The following is a 15,556-nucleotide window of genomic DNA, read 5'->3' as shown; positions in this document are numbered from 1 at the left end:
GGAGAAAGGAAGGAAGGAAGGAAAAGATGGGTAGAAGGAGACAGGGAAAGAAAAAGATAAAGAATAACTACGTAACACAAAGAGGAAAAACACTCCACCAAACAATCCACCAGCATATCCCAGAAAAACAGAAACTCTCAGCATGGAGTTGTACAAAAATGGTGTCCCATTATTAGGAGTTGCCTTTGCAGGCCTCCTGCAGTTCCTATGGACAAAGGATTCCTGCCACTCTCTCCTGGCACCCAAACACTGGTTCACCTGTTCTTTGCTGGTCCTGTGAGGGAGGTCTCTGTGGTTTTTCCCTAACTCCCCCTATCAGAACATTCACCAGGAATGACATTTATCCTTCATTTCTGTAAAAGTCTTTAAGTGGTGGATATAGGCAGGTTAGCAAGTTGTGGGCTTATCTATCTTTCCAAACTGCATTCCTTAAAGTTTTTCTGATAGTAAGAAAACCTGTTTTTTGTTTTTTGTTTTTTTTTTCCTCTTGTTGTAGCTAACAGGCCCTATTCAAGTTATTCATCTAGCAAAAGCTTGCTGTGATGTCAAAGGAGGAAAAAATGAACTGAGTTTCAAGCAAGGAGAGGAGATTGAAATAATCCGCATCACAGACAACCCTGAGGGAAAATGGCTGGGCAGAACAGCACGGGGGTCATGTGAGTACACAATTCCCTGTGGCTTCAAAAGGTTGTGTGGTTTTTTTTCCTGTCAATATTAAATATTCATAGTTTTCCATAACTATTACCACCAAGTTAGGAGTGACTGGGTAAACAAAGGTGGGAAAATCTAAAATGTCAAGTATGGATCCATCTTCACCTCATTCATATTCTTAGTGGGAAACAATATAAAGTTGTATATTAATCCAGGGAGGATCAGAGGTCATTAGTTTCTTTATTCATGTTACAATTGAGGAAAATCTTTCCTGTGAATCATTTTTGAATCTTTAAAATAGACTCTAGGCTTACCCCCAAAGCACAACAGGATAAGCCTTTGACAGAGTACAGTAAAACATGTCCACCTGGGAGGTGCATAGCTCAGAATTGCAAGTAAGTAAATAAAGGGAAATTTTAAAGCGCAAATGTGCAACTGATACTTTATTCACGGTTTAAAAATATTTAAGTGATAGTTGCCTGAACCTAAGTCTTTTCCTTTTTGCTAGATGGCTATATTAAAACAACTGCTGTAGAGATTGACTATGATTCCTTGAGACGGAAAAAATCCTCTCTCAGTGCTCTTTCATCAAAACCTGTTGAAGATGACCAGGAAGTCTATGATGATGTTGCAGAGCAGGATGCGAGTAACAGGTACAAGCAAGGACATGCTGTAAGGTAGACCAGACTGTCTCCTTGTTGGAGATTATGTTTCAAAACCCTAGAAGCTTACCTTCCATATTTCCTAATGCCCTCTATCACTAAATCACCACTTATAACAACCCAACTGGATGTAAGGTCATTGGAAACTCCCTAGTCTTCTGTTCTACTTTTTAGTTATAGGTATCAAATGCTTCTTGAAATATAGTGGGCCACCTGCTAGATCATGTCAAATGTATTGTCATTGCAAAACATTTTGTAACATTCATTAGAATCTAATCTTAGGTATGTTCCTAAAGCAAATAGGATTTGGCAAAACATAAAGCAAAAATAGAAAGTTTAACCCTTTTTTAAACGCTGAAATCTAAATCTATTTTGTTATTATTTGAAAATATAACAGGAAAAATTATTTTTATGATAATAGTTTACTCTTTGAAAGTGAAATCTCAGTTCCCTATGATCCCTGGACATCAACTAAGGGTCAAAAAAAAATTTTTGTACAGATGATTGAACCCAAGGGTACTTAACCACTGAGCCACATCATGGCCCTTTTTTGTATTTCATTTAAAGACAGGGTCTCACTGAGTTGCTTAGGGCCTCGCTAAGTTGCTGAGGATGACCTTGAACTCACTATTCTCCTGCCTCAGCCTCCCAAGCTGTTGGGATTACAGGCATGTGCCACTGCACCTGGACTCTAAGGGTCCAATTTTCTATTGGTCATTTCCTCCACTCTGGGAATACCTTCTTAGAACAGAGGATTAGAACAGGACACTGTTTCTGGAAGAGGAAGGAGAGGAGATTGACCATCTTTTCCTATATTCCTCTGTATTAATCAACTTTGTATTGCTATAATGAAATACCTGAGACAATTAACTTATAAAGGGAAAAGTTTTATTTAATCACAGTTCTGGATGTCCAGTCCAAAATCAAGCAGTCCCATTGCTCTGGGCCTCTGGTAAAGATGCCAGATAGTAATGGCAGGGAGTATATGCCCAAAACAACTGCTCACATTACAAAGCAGGAAGTGGGGGATGAGCGAGAATGAGCTGAGGTGCCATAGCTCCCTTCAGGGGCATGCCCACAATGACCTATGGAACTCCCACCAGGTCCCACCTCTTAAAGGTCCACAGCGCCTTTTAGTACCTACATTCTGAGGACCAAATCCTTGACACATGGACTTTGGGGAAAACTATCCAAATTCAAACCACAGGAACCCCTCTTCCCTTCTATCCTTTCTCAGTCTTCGATTTCTTTCTCTCCATCCTTTCTCTTCTCTCTGTCCTAGCTCTGATCTTGCTTTGTCCTTTCTTTTGTACTTGTTCATTGCTTTTCTTCTTTCATTTCTTCTCTTTCTTGTAAAAGACAAAATTCCCTCAAGTTGAAGGGAAAGTAGTAGGAAAATTTCCATCCTAATTAAGAATCCTCATTTTTCTATGCCCACCTTATGAAATTGAGAAACGTCCATTGAAATCTCAAAAAACACAATCTTTACTAAATCTTTACCTGGGTAAAACTGTGTATGCATTTTTTCATAACTCAATTGAAAAAGAGAAACTTTTAAAAGTGTCAAGCTGTAAAAGCACTGTAAAAGCATTATTTTTTAAGTAATATACTTAAAAAACATGAAGAATTAAATATCCTTCTTTTGATCTTTTACTTATGTAATCATTTACTCTCATTTTGTTGCTTTGAGGTAGTTTTGTCTTTCTAAATTACAGCTGCTATGCCTTCTCACCATATTATGACCATAGTTACACAAAATATATCAAAACATACACTGCATGCACTAGTCTGCAGATCATACATTAGTCTTAGTAATAAGAAGCACATTGACATCATCTATTTGGGCATCAGATGAAATTCCCAATGGTTACAGTCTTCAGATTTACAAAATTTACTGAGTATAAGCATGTCAAATATTTATCAATGCATACACTGTATTTGATTTTTTTAAAATGCATTTCTTTTGGGAACTTTACAGCACTCCATTTGCACACATATTTTCACCAGTATACATATTCAAGAAAAATAAATTAATCAATAGAAAAGGAATAATGTTCTTAAAAGCATTATTTAACCATAATAGGAGAACATGTCCTAAAACTATTGCTACTATATCCATTTCATACATATCTCAACTCTAGTAAACAACATTCTCTAGTTAGTAAACAGGGAGCAGAAAAGTGTTCTATTTAATCAAAGGATGGGTTGGTGTACAGTTTTAATGCTTGATCTCTTAAATAAGTAGAGCACCACAATGTTTACTAACAGTTACCCCTCTTGCATATCTAATAAGAAAGTTGAAGAAGAAACTCTTTCTATACATGGGCTATTTTTGAAACTACAGCTGCTGCTAGCAGAGTTCTCCTAACAGAACAGGCTTTGTCCTTAGCAGAAAAAGGGAAGATGCTTAGGGTAGCCGGCAGCTTGCTGAAGCAAAAATAAGGAGAGAAGGCACCATCGCCCCCTTCTCCCTCCTCCCAGCTCTGCCACCTCCCTACACTATACCTGCTGCTTCCTGATTTCCCTAGGGTGAGGAGAATGCTGTGCGCTTCAAACTCTGGGAGGCTTGAAAGCACAGGCTCTGACAGCTGTCCTTCCCTTTTTCTTCTCAGCTAACGGGGTTTCCCCAATGGCTGTGAAGGAAAGGCGATTGAGAATGAACACAGCACTCTTCTATCACTGCAAATCTTTTTCCTTCCATGCATTTCTCTCCTCCCCTCCCCCGTCTTCTCTCACTTCCTCTCCCTTACCTGTCAAGTGATTTATGTTCTAAACAGATCATTTTAGAAAGGTGAAGAACTGCTCTGCAGTGAAATAAGCGAGGCGGGGGGGCAGCTTTCCTCCTTATTTATGACAACACTGTTCTTTAGAAATTGAGAATGAGACTCTCTGAGATGAAGCATACCAGCATGCAAACTAATTCTAACTGCCGACTTCACGCCCAGAGGAAAGTGTCAGAGAAAATAGATGTGAAAATGGTACCTGAGCAAGTAGAAAGTAGACTTCAACTTCTTTAAAAGCCAGTTTCTTATTTACATAGTACAATGGTTATAGCATATTTTCTTGCAAAGTTCCATTAGCAACAGTATGTTTCACTTCTCAATTAACCAAATATCCGCATCAGATCCATTTCCTTGATTGACTATTAACATTAAGGAATCGTGCGTGACTCTCTAATTGTCCTGATACCAGGTGTGACACCAAATTGATAACTGTTGCTGGCAAATTATCCAAAGGTCAAAAGTGAGGGGTGTAGGGAGCACAGCTAGGTGTAGAAGTGGGTTTTGTCAAGTCACTTAAATCCTCAGAGCCTCAGTTTCTTTTATGCATAGGGTACTGACTGAATAGATGACTTCTGAGTTTTTTCTAGTTTTCAGTCTACATTTTATTTGCTTTCAAATAACTCATACTGTAGTGGGAGATATAGGCAAGAAAACATATCATTATAAAATAAAGGAAGTATAGAATGTTATGGAAGTAAATAATTTAATAAATAGAGGTAATCTGGATTTAGAGAGCCAGGGTCCATGCCATAAAAATTCCCCCATAAAGATTTCAATGTTTTAAATCTTTTTCCTTTACATAAAGAAGCTTAGTGTTATTTGACAAAAAGTAAAATGCTCTAGTTCTAAGATATTGAAAGGTCATTGAATTTAGTTCAATGATAATTCCTCTGTATGACTTCTAGAATGGTACTTACTGGGTATTTTTTAGTAGTCCATCTATGGAATTATGTAATAATGTGTAATTTGAAAATTGCCTCATGGGAAAATGCTAAAAGCAAACAGAATCATTGAATTGAATATAAGAAGTAGTATTGTAACTCACTTGGTTTTTGTTTTTGGTATGTCTTGCTAGGTTGTTTTGTTATGCATTATCATGCAATATAATTATCTATTATATGCAATATGCAATATAATATTAATATGCAATATAATTATTATCATAAGGAACATGTTTCTTGTTCTTCACATATCACATCTTGATAACTTTTAACTGTAATATAATTTATCTTTTGTATAACTGCTCAATGTACATTATTATATATTATGTTGTATTATTTTCTTCCTGAGAGCTAAACAATTCATGTATTAATTTCATATTTCTGGGTTTTTTCCTAGCCACAGTCAGAGCGGAAGTGAAGGTAAGACACCCACTTTATGTCAGTGTTTACAAGTTTCTTTACAAGTCTTCAACATTTTTAGTATGTTAATGAAAAAATTAGTTTGCCAATATAAAAGGAGATCTTAATGTAGAGAAAGAACACTGGCCTGGGAATTAATGAACTGGATGCTAGTCCTGGTCACCAAGTGACTCTGAACAAGTCACTTCTTTCTTCCAAGTTTGTCATGAGTCCTAGAGTGGCCCCACTTCCAGTGTACACACGGTAGTCTTGGTTTATACCAACTGCCTGAGCACTTCCTAAAAGTATGCCACTTTGCCTGTAAAAATATCTTTGCTTGGAGAACAACTTACATGGTTCCTTCACTGTGGCTCCTAAAGACCCCTGTATTTCTTGGAAAAAAAATAAGTGAATTAAGTTAATACCTTGCAGGACTCAAATTTTCATACTAAAAGTTAGATTTCAAGTTTATTGTACCTATTCCTTTACCTAGAGGGTACTCGGTGAACATTTATTAACATTTGTCAAATATCAAGATTCTTGAAGAGTGTACTATAACAAATGAAACAAGAAAAGGCTTAAATTTAAAACATAAGCATTAAAACGTCGCCTTTCTTTTCCTCCTTGGTTTCAACACCCATTAACCTTTAGAGATTCACCTTTATTCTTTAGAATTCTCTTCACTTACATCTTGATCAATATCTTCTGAAAGTCTGCTCACTATTAACTAAATGTTAACCTCTACCCCTTACTCAGTTTTTCTTTTTCTCATGTTTATCTTCCTCATTACTTTCATCTCAAGTTCAGAGTGCCTTTTATTATCTCTTGTTCTTCATTATCATTTCAACACCCCAAATTCTTATGAAATGATCAACAAAACAATGAACTTGCCTACTATCTATGTAGAGTGGGAAATTAAGGAGCTTTTCTGGTTTGTTTATGTGTTTAAGTGGTTCATATGAAAGAGAAATAATTTCTCCAGTCAAATAAGGAAAATTTATTATCGAAATCTAAGTAATCTCTGTGACAATATTATAAAATTAACAAACTTCCTCCCTAATCCAAATAAAGGATTCCCACCACCACCAGATGATGACATTTATGATGGAATAGAAGAGGAAGATTTTAATGAAGGGTAAGAATAATCAGTGGGTTGCCATTTTGCAAAATATTATATGCATATGGAAAGTTAGTTTTGATTCCCAGTTAGGACAAAAAGGAGAAAACAGTGTTCTTTATTACATTTCCAAAAATGATTTTAAGGTTTAATTAACAGCAATAGTAAATCAAGAAGTGTCATTGAGGCTGGGCACAGTGATGCACACCTGTAATCCCAGCGGCTCAGGAGACTGAGGCAGGAGGAGGATGAGTTCAAAGCCAGCCTCAGCAACAGCGAGGCACTCAGCAACTCAGTGAGACCCTGTCTCTAAATACAATACAAAATAGAGCTGGGGATGTGACTCAGTGGTCGAGTGCCCCTGAGTTCAATCCCCGGTACCCATCCCCTAAAAGAAAGAAGTGTCATTGAATCACACTTCAAATGAAATGGTAGATTGTTTGGAAGAATCTCAACAACAATGGTAAAAGAAGTAAAGTATAATGGGGATAAATTCTAGGTGTCGTTTGTTTATGAATCAATAATTCATATTTACAACACCATCTGAAGTGTTTATCAGTTATGTGGTTATCTTTGTCTAAGAACATAATTGTAAATAACCCCAATAAATTGAGATTATTTGCTACATATGGCAGAACCAGTATTGACTAATCTTTTAGCTTAATAATAAACATGTTTATATTTGTGATAATTTATGGGAATAATAATATTTTAGGTTAATAATAAATTTTCTCTTACCATTTTAAATAACATAGTTAAACTTAAGATCTATTAATTTTTTTAATTTTAATCATATAGAAATCTAAATCAATGTTTTAAACTTAATTCTGATTTAATATTTTAAGAATCAAGAAATATCACTTAATAGAAAAAAAACTGACCCACCTATTAGAAGCAGTATTCAAACCCAAGATCTATAAGCTTACTAGCACCACCTTGTTGCATCATGGAGTTACCTGCTACCTGAATGACCAATGCAGCGTAATTATAAAACATCTGAATATCCACACAATGTCTTCGTGTTCTGCTGATTATCACATTCTAATTAACGCCTGCATGCTCCAAAGCTCCACACTACAGGTGGAAGAGAAGAGTAACACGTGGTCCTGGGGGATTTTGAAGATGTTAAAGGGAATAAATGACAAAAAGAAAAGTATACGAGAGAAGCGTAAAGTCTCTGAGTCAGACAATAATGAAGGTTCATCGTAAGAGTCAACCAGCTGAACTCAGTGCACAATAACTACACTAATTTTAATTGAATTGAATGCTACTAATATTCTATAACTAATAATCAAATCCTGATAGGCTTAAATCATCTTGATTTTATTGTCCATTAATCATCTTAGACTCACATATGGTGTCACGCTTAAACTCATGTATTAATTACTTAAGAGGAGCCCAAGTATTCAAAAATCACCATGTAATTCAGACATTTTACTTTTTGCACAAACACACACACAAAAAAAACACAGCACATGCACACAGCACACAAACCCTCACATGCTCATACGCACATGATCACACCATTTAGTAGGACTTTCTAAAATTATAGCATTCTATCTAAAACTTATAATTCCAACTCCAACACTGCAAATAATAAAATATGTTGTATTTTACACTGACAAATCTTCCAAATTCCCATTCTTTGTTAAAAATTAATTTGCTAAAAACAAAGGCACAATTTGAAATTTCTTTTCATTAAATATAATATTTAAAGTCTTTGTAAGTCTGTTCTACAACAGTGATATGTTCATTCTATTTGAATTATATTCCTCCTATACTAAAATTATTCTAAATATCTTAAGTTTGTCTAAATGAAGACTAAAGCATACATTTTCTTTTTCCATTCCAAAAATAACCCTTTAGTATAAATCCATACATATGAATTTGAAGGATCATGTTCCCTGGCACAAGAAAATCTCTTTTATATGTACCTAATGTATTCGCCACATTTAACTGGAGGTAAAGTTGTTAATTCCATATAAAATTCCTAATTTTAAACCCTTTTATGAAACACCAAAAAAACCTGTCAATAAACAGTGCACTTGAAATTTTAAGAAAACATAAGAAAAAATCTTCTTTGAGCAACATTACTCATACATAATTTTTACTTAGAAATAAAATAATAGATTTTTTTTCTGCTTCCATTACACACCACCCAATTCTGCTTTTGGATTATTTGAAGTAATGATATCTCACACTCTCATTAGTCATTTCTATCCTATGCACCATTCCTTCAAAGGTTTGTGTATTTGTGTTTTTGTGTATATTTAGAATCTACAGTTCAAAAAGAAATAAAAGCAAAGGTGTTTTTCTGTTGCAACTAAATGTCACCTAATTCTAATTTCATATCACTTCTATTAATAAGCTCTCACTCTCTAGTTTAAATGGATGTTCTTCTCTTATTCACCATTCTCCTCCTTTGGGGGTGTATTACGTATATTTGGGGAAGCATGGTCATATGCCTATGACCTCTGTTGATTTTTACTATGAATTTTTCTTCTCTATTTCTATTCAACAGTTTTGGACCAGTTCTATGTATGTCATAAATGATTCCAAAATATGGAGCCCATTTAATTTATTCTGATGTTATAATATGTCCAAACCTCAGAACAATTTGAAAACGTGGTCCAATGGTTGTTTAGGCCAAAGATGCCAATTTAATGTCTTGACTCTTGACATTGTTTTGGCCAACATTGGGGTGCAAAACAAGTCTTGCTAAATTCCAAATTGATACACAGATAATAAGATTCTGGGACAATGGTGGATAAGAAAGGATTGATGGTCAACAGATTAATTAAACTTAAACCTCTGGGCTATTGCCTGTTCACACTTCTTTTATATGAAGAAATTTTTTTTGGTTCATGTTAGACTGATTATATTTATGTTCTTGTTTTCTTTCCAGTTTCCCTTCTCCTCCTAAGCACCTGGGTAAGTAACAAAAACAAATCATGTGTTTTATATCTTTGTTTCTTGTAGATGGGGTAGTGGGAAACATTGGATGCAGTCACAGTAGCTGCATTAAAGTTCTAACTCTGAAAATAATAAATCATGTGACCTTAGGCAAGCAACTTCACCTTGGATGGCCACAGTTACTCAACAATAAAACAGTAGGATGAAAAAAATTAAAAAAAAAAAAGATTGACAGCTTTAAAGTGATTCTTCCAAGAAACACTATGGAGTGAGGCATAAGAGGAAGAGATGGACATCAGTGCCTTCCATGTCTCCCTGTCCCATTTTAGTGCACACTTGATACATAGTACTCTCACATATGAAAGCATGCCAGTTTATATGCCACTGAGGCCCTTTTGAATCTAATTTCTTTGCATTTTAATACACAATTTATATTATATTTGGAAAATTTTAAATGCATTAGTTTTTTTTTCCTTTGTGCAGTTTCAGTCAGTTTATTTTTTGATCCACTGAGGCAAATCTTTCAAAGTTTTACTTAATTTATCTTGAACAAAATAAAATCTTATCTCCCCAAAATATTTGGGGGCTTTCAAAAGGATTAGTTAATTAATTAATTCATATGTGAAAAGATCAGTTCAACACATAATCTGTTCTTCCAGAATCTTTATTTCACATTAAAACTTACTTTGCATTTATCAGTTTGAAAACAGCCCAAAGACTAACTCAAACTTATCAATAACTGATGACATATTTGTACCCTAATACATAATATTCAAAAAGTATTTTTTAAATTGTAGCTCCACAAAGAGTAGTTATAAAATGGAACAAATGTAATAATTTCATAAAAATGGGGAGGTTTTGTTCATTGTTCTCAAGAGTGTTTTAAATGCATGTGTGTGGAATAGTAATTTTTAAAATGCTTATTATGGACTTTTCATATAGCTCAGCAAGTTTTATCTGGTAAAATTCATTAATCTAAACACACAGAGAGAAATATAGTTTTGTTTTGTTTGTTTGCTTATCTTTGTTTTTGCGATGTTGGGGATGGAAAACAGGGCCTTGAGCATATTAGGCAAGTACTCTACCACTGAGCTACACCCTCCAGCCTTAGAAATATAAATTTAGGTGTAAACATTGGAATTTTTAAAGGAAATAAATTCCTTCTACCCACTACCAGACAGCATGTAAACTTTCTGTACTTTCACTCTTTAAAATCTTTGCAATTTCCTCAACTCTCTTCAGCTTAATTTGCTTGTGGAGCAGCTTAGGTGTAGAGGGAAAACATTCCTTCTGACTTTATTTAACAAGAAGTCTAGAAAAATATCCACAGTTTGGAAAAGCCATCGAGTCAGTTAAGATCATGGCAACTTTTCCGCCAATAGTGTTTCTCATCACCTGCTGGTATCAGAAGCATCTTATTTAAAGAAATAATCTTTTTGAAAGTGGCACAGTCCTAATATCAGAGTAAGGTAAAAGTTCATGAGGAACAGATCAGCAAGTAAAAGAGAAAAATAGCTAAATGGTAGACAGGCAGGCATAGACATAGATGCATAAATAGAATGATATATATTTCGAAGTACTCCAAACCCATAAGAATCTTGATTTCAATTTCTACTTCGTGTTACCAGAGGCCAATAATGATGATTTATTTGTCAGCGGTTTGCTAGTTCTGTCTTTCGTCCCACTTGTGGACATTCAGATAATTATAGTCACTGTTCTGTGGGTTTTTCCAGATAATGATAGCTATAATCATGATCACTGGTTTTTTTTTTTTTTTTTAAAGGAAATTTAATACATCCTACAAGATAAGAACCTCCCCCCTTTGACTAGCAAACAGTGCTGGTAGGAGAAATGAACCTAGACACCAGGAAATCTTCTGGCTATTATTCTTGAAGCAATCTTTATGTTAAAAACATCAGTGAATGCTCATATCAAAATTTAAATGAACAGAGCTTCAATCTTCTATCTTCTGTCTTTTGTTAGATGTGGGAGAAGAAGTATATGACGATGTGGATGCTTCGGATTTCCCTGCTCCATCAACAGACATGAGGTAATAAAAATGCTTTCATTATAATGAAGAATTGAGAATGAGGTTATTCATGAAAATTCAACTGGAATAAAATTCTGATGGGATATGTGTCTGCTGTGTGCCACCTCATGGCTCTGCTCTTTCTAAAGCTGTGTTTCCTTCTGATCTCAGCTCCAACCCTTCTGCTAGGTCTATGGGCCAACTGCCCCATCCTCCTCCCTCTTCCCAGTTACCTTGTCCCCTCTTTTCCCTCCCCAGACCCTGGTTCTGTAGTTCCGCTAATTGTCTCCTGATTAACCTCGGCTTGGTGACTCACTGATGTCTGCATTCATGTCCACATTTATTCACTGGGGAAATATATTTGAGATTCTTATCACAAAAAATTTCAGTAATTCATCTCTTTAGTTCAGTAACATTATCTTCTCCCAAAATGTTATTTGCCTTTAATATACTCCTTACCTTATATTTCAGCCCTCTATCTTGTCTAACCACCTCTATCCTCCATCATATTGCTTCCTTTAGGAAAAAAGAGAGAAAAGGAAGGTGTTGTTTAAAAGGATGTTATGCCAAGCAAGGTGGCACACAGCTGTAATGCCAGCGGCTCAGGAGTTGAGGCAGGAGGATCTCGAGTTCAAAGTCAGCCTCAGCAAAAAGCAAATTGCTAAGCACCCCAGTTAGACCCTGTCTCTAAATAAAAGTACAAAATAGCACTGGGGATGTGGCTCAGTGGTTGAGTTCCCCTGATTTCAATCCCCAGTACCTGCTCCCCAAAATAATAAATAAAATAAAATAAAATGATTTTAAGGAATATCTTTTTTTCACAAAAGCATCAGAGTTTCAAAAGTTCCATTCCAACTAAGAGGAGAAAAAAGGTTGAGGGTGAATAGTGAACTTCTCTGGTTTAACTGAGGTTTTAATTTAATTTTAGGTTAAAATTGTTTGAAAATCTGTTAAGATCAGTTAATACAAAAGGAGTACCTTCTGAAAATTCTTTTGGGATAGAACATTACGTGGTAGGATGCATCCTGATGATGCACCAAATAGGTGAGATGACCTGATAATACTGTGCATAAAAGCAAGAATACCCTGCTATACTAAAAGAAAGACAAATAAAAAGTTGGCGGGACTGGGTGTGGCTCAGTGGTAGAGCACTTGCCTAGCACGTGTGAGGCACTGGGTCAGATTCTCAGCACTACATATAAATAAATAAAAATAAAGGTTCATCCATAACTAAATATATCTGGTTTTCTTTTTTTTAATTTGGTGTACTTGGTTAGTCAAAGAACAGAAGTGACAAATGGTTACAAGAGGTAGTACTTTCTGAGCTGTCCTTAAGAATGCATAAATAAACTAAGTCTTTTATTATGAACATTGTTGAACTAATTTTACTGAACTAGAGGAGTATGAAGATCAAAGAATCTGAAGGCAAAATATACTATCATTCATATATGAAGATCAAGTTCCAGAGGCAAAACAAACAAGATGAAACAAAAATCATTCTCCTTTTTCAGTTCTCCATGAAAGGAAAACCTAACTTTCAGTAACACATTCAAGTTTTAATATTCCTCACCATGGGGAAGTTCTTCCTATCTGTGATAGATTTTTAATGCATTTTTCTCTTGTACATTTCTGCAGAAATGCCACCACATTCCCAAAACCAGCTCTCCAGGAACCCAGAATCACATACTGGTACTTTTCTTAGAGCTAAACAAACTCCAGCTGATTAAATGTTATCTGATACAGACTTTTTTTTTTTTTTTTTACCCTTTGCTTATTTTTAAAATTTAAAATAATTTTGTGTTTTTCAACATATTAGTATATTTTTAAATAAATTATTTTCAAAGTTAGCTTGTGGGGCATTTTTAGCATTCGTGTATATTCCAACAGCATCCACAGAGCTAATCTGGACCAGCAGTTCCACCAGTGCCTAGGTTCCCATAAGGCAGTGGACACCCAGGACAGATGGAGAACCTGAGACAGGGTATGTGCTTGTTCTTTCACAGTGAATGAACTAAATGCTAAGCATCAAAAATTTAGAAGCAAATCACAAATTTTTATCTTAGATAATCTAAATAAAAATTAGTATCAGTGTTTAAAACACTTCCCTAGTCACCAATACCTAGGACATTTTTAGTTCCCTTCTACAGAGATTCGCAGCCCCTTCCCTAGCATCCATATTTAACTAGCAAATAGATTTCAACCTAGGTTACAAGTTAGTGTCACTTGGGGAACTTTTAAAATATGTGTCTCAGTACCTAGACCCCATTCAGGTTAATTAAATTAGAATTTAAGACTAATTTAACCAGATATAATTAACTTAGAATTTCTAGGAACTGGGTGTTTTAGTCAACTTTTTTGCTGCTTTGACTAAAAGATCCAACCAGGACAACTGTAAAGTAGGAAAGGCTTATTAGAGGGCTCATGGTTTCAGAGGTCTCCACCCATAGACAGCAGACTCCATCCCTCAGAGCTCCAGGTGAGGCAGGACATCATGGAAGAGTGTGGCAGAGGGAAGTCGCTTACATGACAAACAGGAGGCAGAGAGAGAGTCTCCACTTGCCAGATACCCCAAAGTCACACCCCCAATTCCCACCTCCTCCAGCCACACCCTACCACTTCAGTTGCCACTCAGTTAATCCTTATCAGGGAATTAATTCACTCATTGGGTTAAGATTCTCACAACCCAATCATTTCTCCTCTGAACCTTCTTGCATTGTCTCACATGTGAGTTTCTGGGGGACACCTCACATCCAAACCATAACCCTGAACAAGGGCATTAGTATGTTTTAAAGGTTTCTTAGATGATCCTGTGTGTGATCAGGCTGGAAAATCACTGTTTTAGGCTTATGCACTCTATAGCGGTCATTGGCTTTTAGTCCAGTTGGTACTGATGAGCTGTAATGGCTATCTATGCTTGGGCCCTAGGGTTCTATATATTTTTAATATCAAATCCATCAATTAATCAGATCAGAAGATGTCTTTCTCTCATACACACACATTGAAATAGACAATTTAATAAAGTGGTTAAGATAAAGTCTGAATATTGGCCATCTTATTTAATATAGTTTCTAAAGTCTTAATTTTACCTAAAATTTTTTTATTAACCCACATTTCCTGCCTCCCACTTGGGTGCCTTTTTTTTTTTTTCTTTTTTGTGATGCTGGAGATCAAATCCAGGGTCTCATGCACACTAGGCAAGCAGTCTACCATTGATCTACATCCCCTGCCCCTCTTTCTACATTTTGAGTAGATTGAGTAGATATAAAAATATAAACATACAGATAAACTTTATAAACCATAAAAATTAGGTTTTTTTTTTTTAAAGCATTCCTTTTTTTAAGCTATTTCTGTGACATTGGCCAAGTCAATTAATTACCTAGGAAGGGTTTTAAAATACAGGAGATTTAGTTTGCATTTATCTAATTGCTAGAGATATTGAACACTTTTTAATGTATTTGTTTATCATTTGTATTTCTTCTTTTGAGAAGAGTTTGTTCATTTCCTTTGCCCATTTATTGATTGGGTTATTTGTTTTCTTTGATGTTGAGCTTTGTTTGTATATCCTGGAAATTAATACCCTATCTGAGGTGCAGGTTGCAAAGATTTCCTCCCATTCTGTAGATTCTCTCTTCATGCTTTTGTTTCCTTTGCTGTGAAGAAGCTCTTTAGCTTGATGGAATCCCATTTATTGATTTTTTATTTTATTTCTTGGGCTTTAGGAGTCTTGTTAAGGTAGTCAGTTTCTGAGCTGATATGATGAAATGTTGGACCTATATTTTCTTCCAGTATGTGCAGGATTCTGTTCTAATTCTTAGGTACTGAGCAAGGCATGGTGGCACACACCCATAATCCTAGAGGGTCAGGAAGCTGAGACAAGGAGATCTTGAATTCAAAGCCAGCCTCAGCAAAGTTGAGGGGCTAAGCAAATCAGTGAGACCCTGTCTCTAATAAAATACAAAATAGGGCTGGGGATATTGTTCAGTGGTTGAGTGCCCCTGAATTCAACCCACCCCCAACAAAAAAATCATGAATTCCTAGGTCTTTGATCCACTTAGGGTTGA

General features: G+C 35.6%; 1 protein-coding gene across 3 annotated transcripts in view; it reads left to right on the top strand.

Annotated features, from left to right (window-relative positions):
* Positions 1 to 15,556, top strand: part of Fyb1 (FYN binding protein 1) — a 148,621-nt gene that overhangs the window by 117,066 nt on the left and 15,999 nt on the right. For 2 of the 3 annotated variants that reach the window (XM_047556467.1, XM_047556468.1), the window contains exons 8-14: positions 497 to 656; positions 1,160 to 1,304; positions 5,435 to 5,457; positions 6,508 to 6,571; positions 7,621 to 7,758; positions 9,459 to 9,484; positions 11,450 to 11,516. In XM_047556467.1, the coding sequence (XP_047412423.1) occupies positions 497 to 656; positions 1,160 to 1,304; positions 5,435 to 5,457; positions 6,508 to 6,571; positions 7,621 to 7,758; positions 9,459 to 9,484; positions 11,450 to 11,516 (623 nt within the window). The remainder of the gene's footprint in view (positions 1 to 496; positions 657 to 1,159; positions 1,305 to 5,434; positions 5,458 to 6,507; positions 6,572 to 7,620; positions 7,759 to 9,458; positions 9,485 to 11,449; positions 11,517 to 15,556) is intronic. The other variant, XM_047556469.1, reaches the window with a different exon arrangement.

This window comes from Sciurus carolinensis, chromosome 6, assembly GCF_902686445.1.
Source record: "Sciurus carolinensis chromosome 6, mSciCar1.2, whole genome shotgun sequence".
Classification (NCBI taxonomy): domain Eukaryota; kingdom Metazoa; phylum Chordata; class Mammalia; order Rodentia; family Sciuridae; genus Sciurus; species Sciurus carolinensis.
Note: the sequence above shows the minus strand (reverse complement) of the source record. Positions and strands in the feature narration are given on the sequence as shown.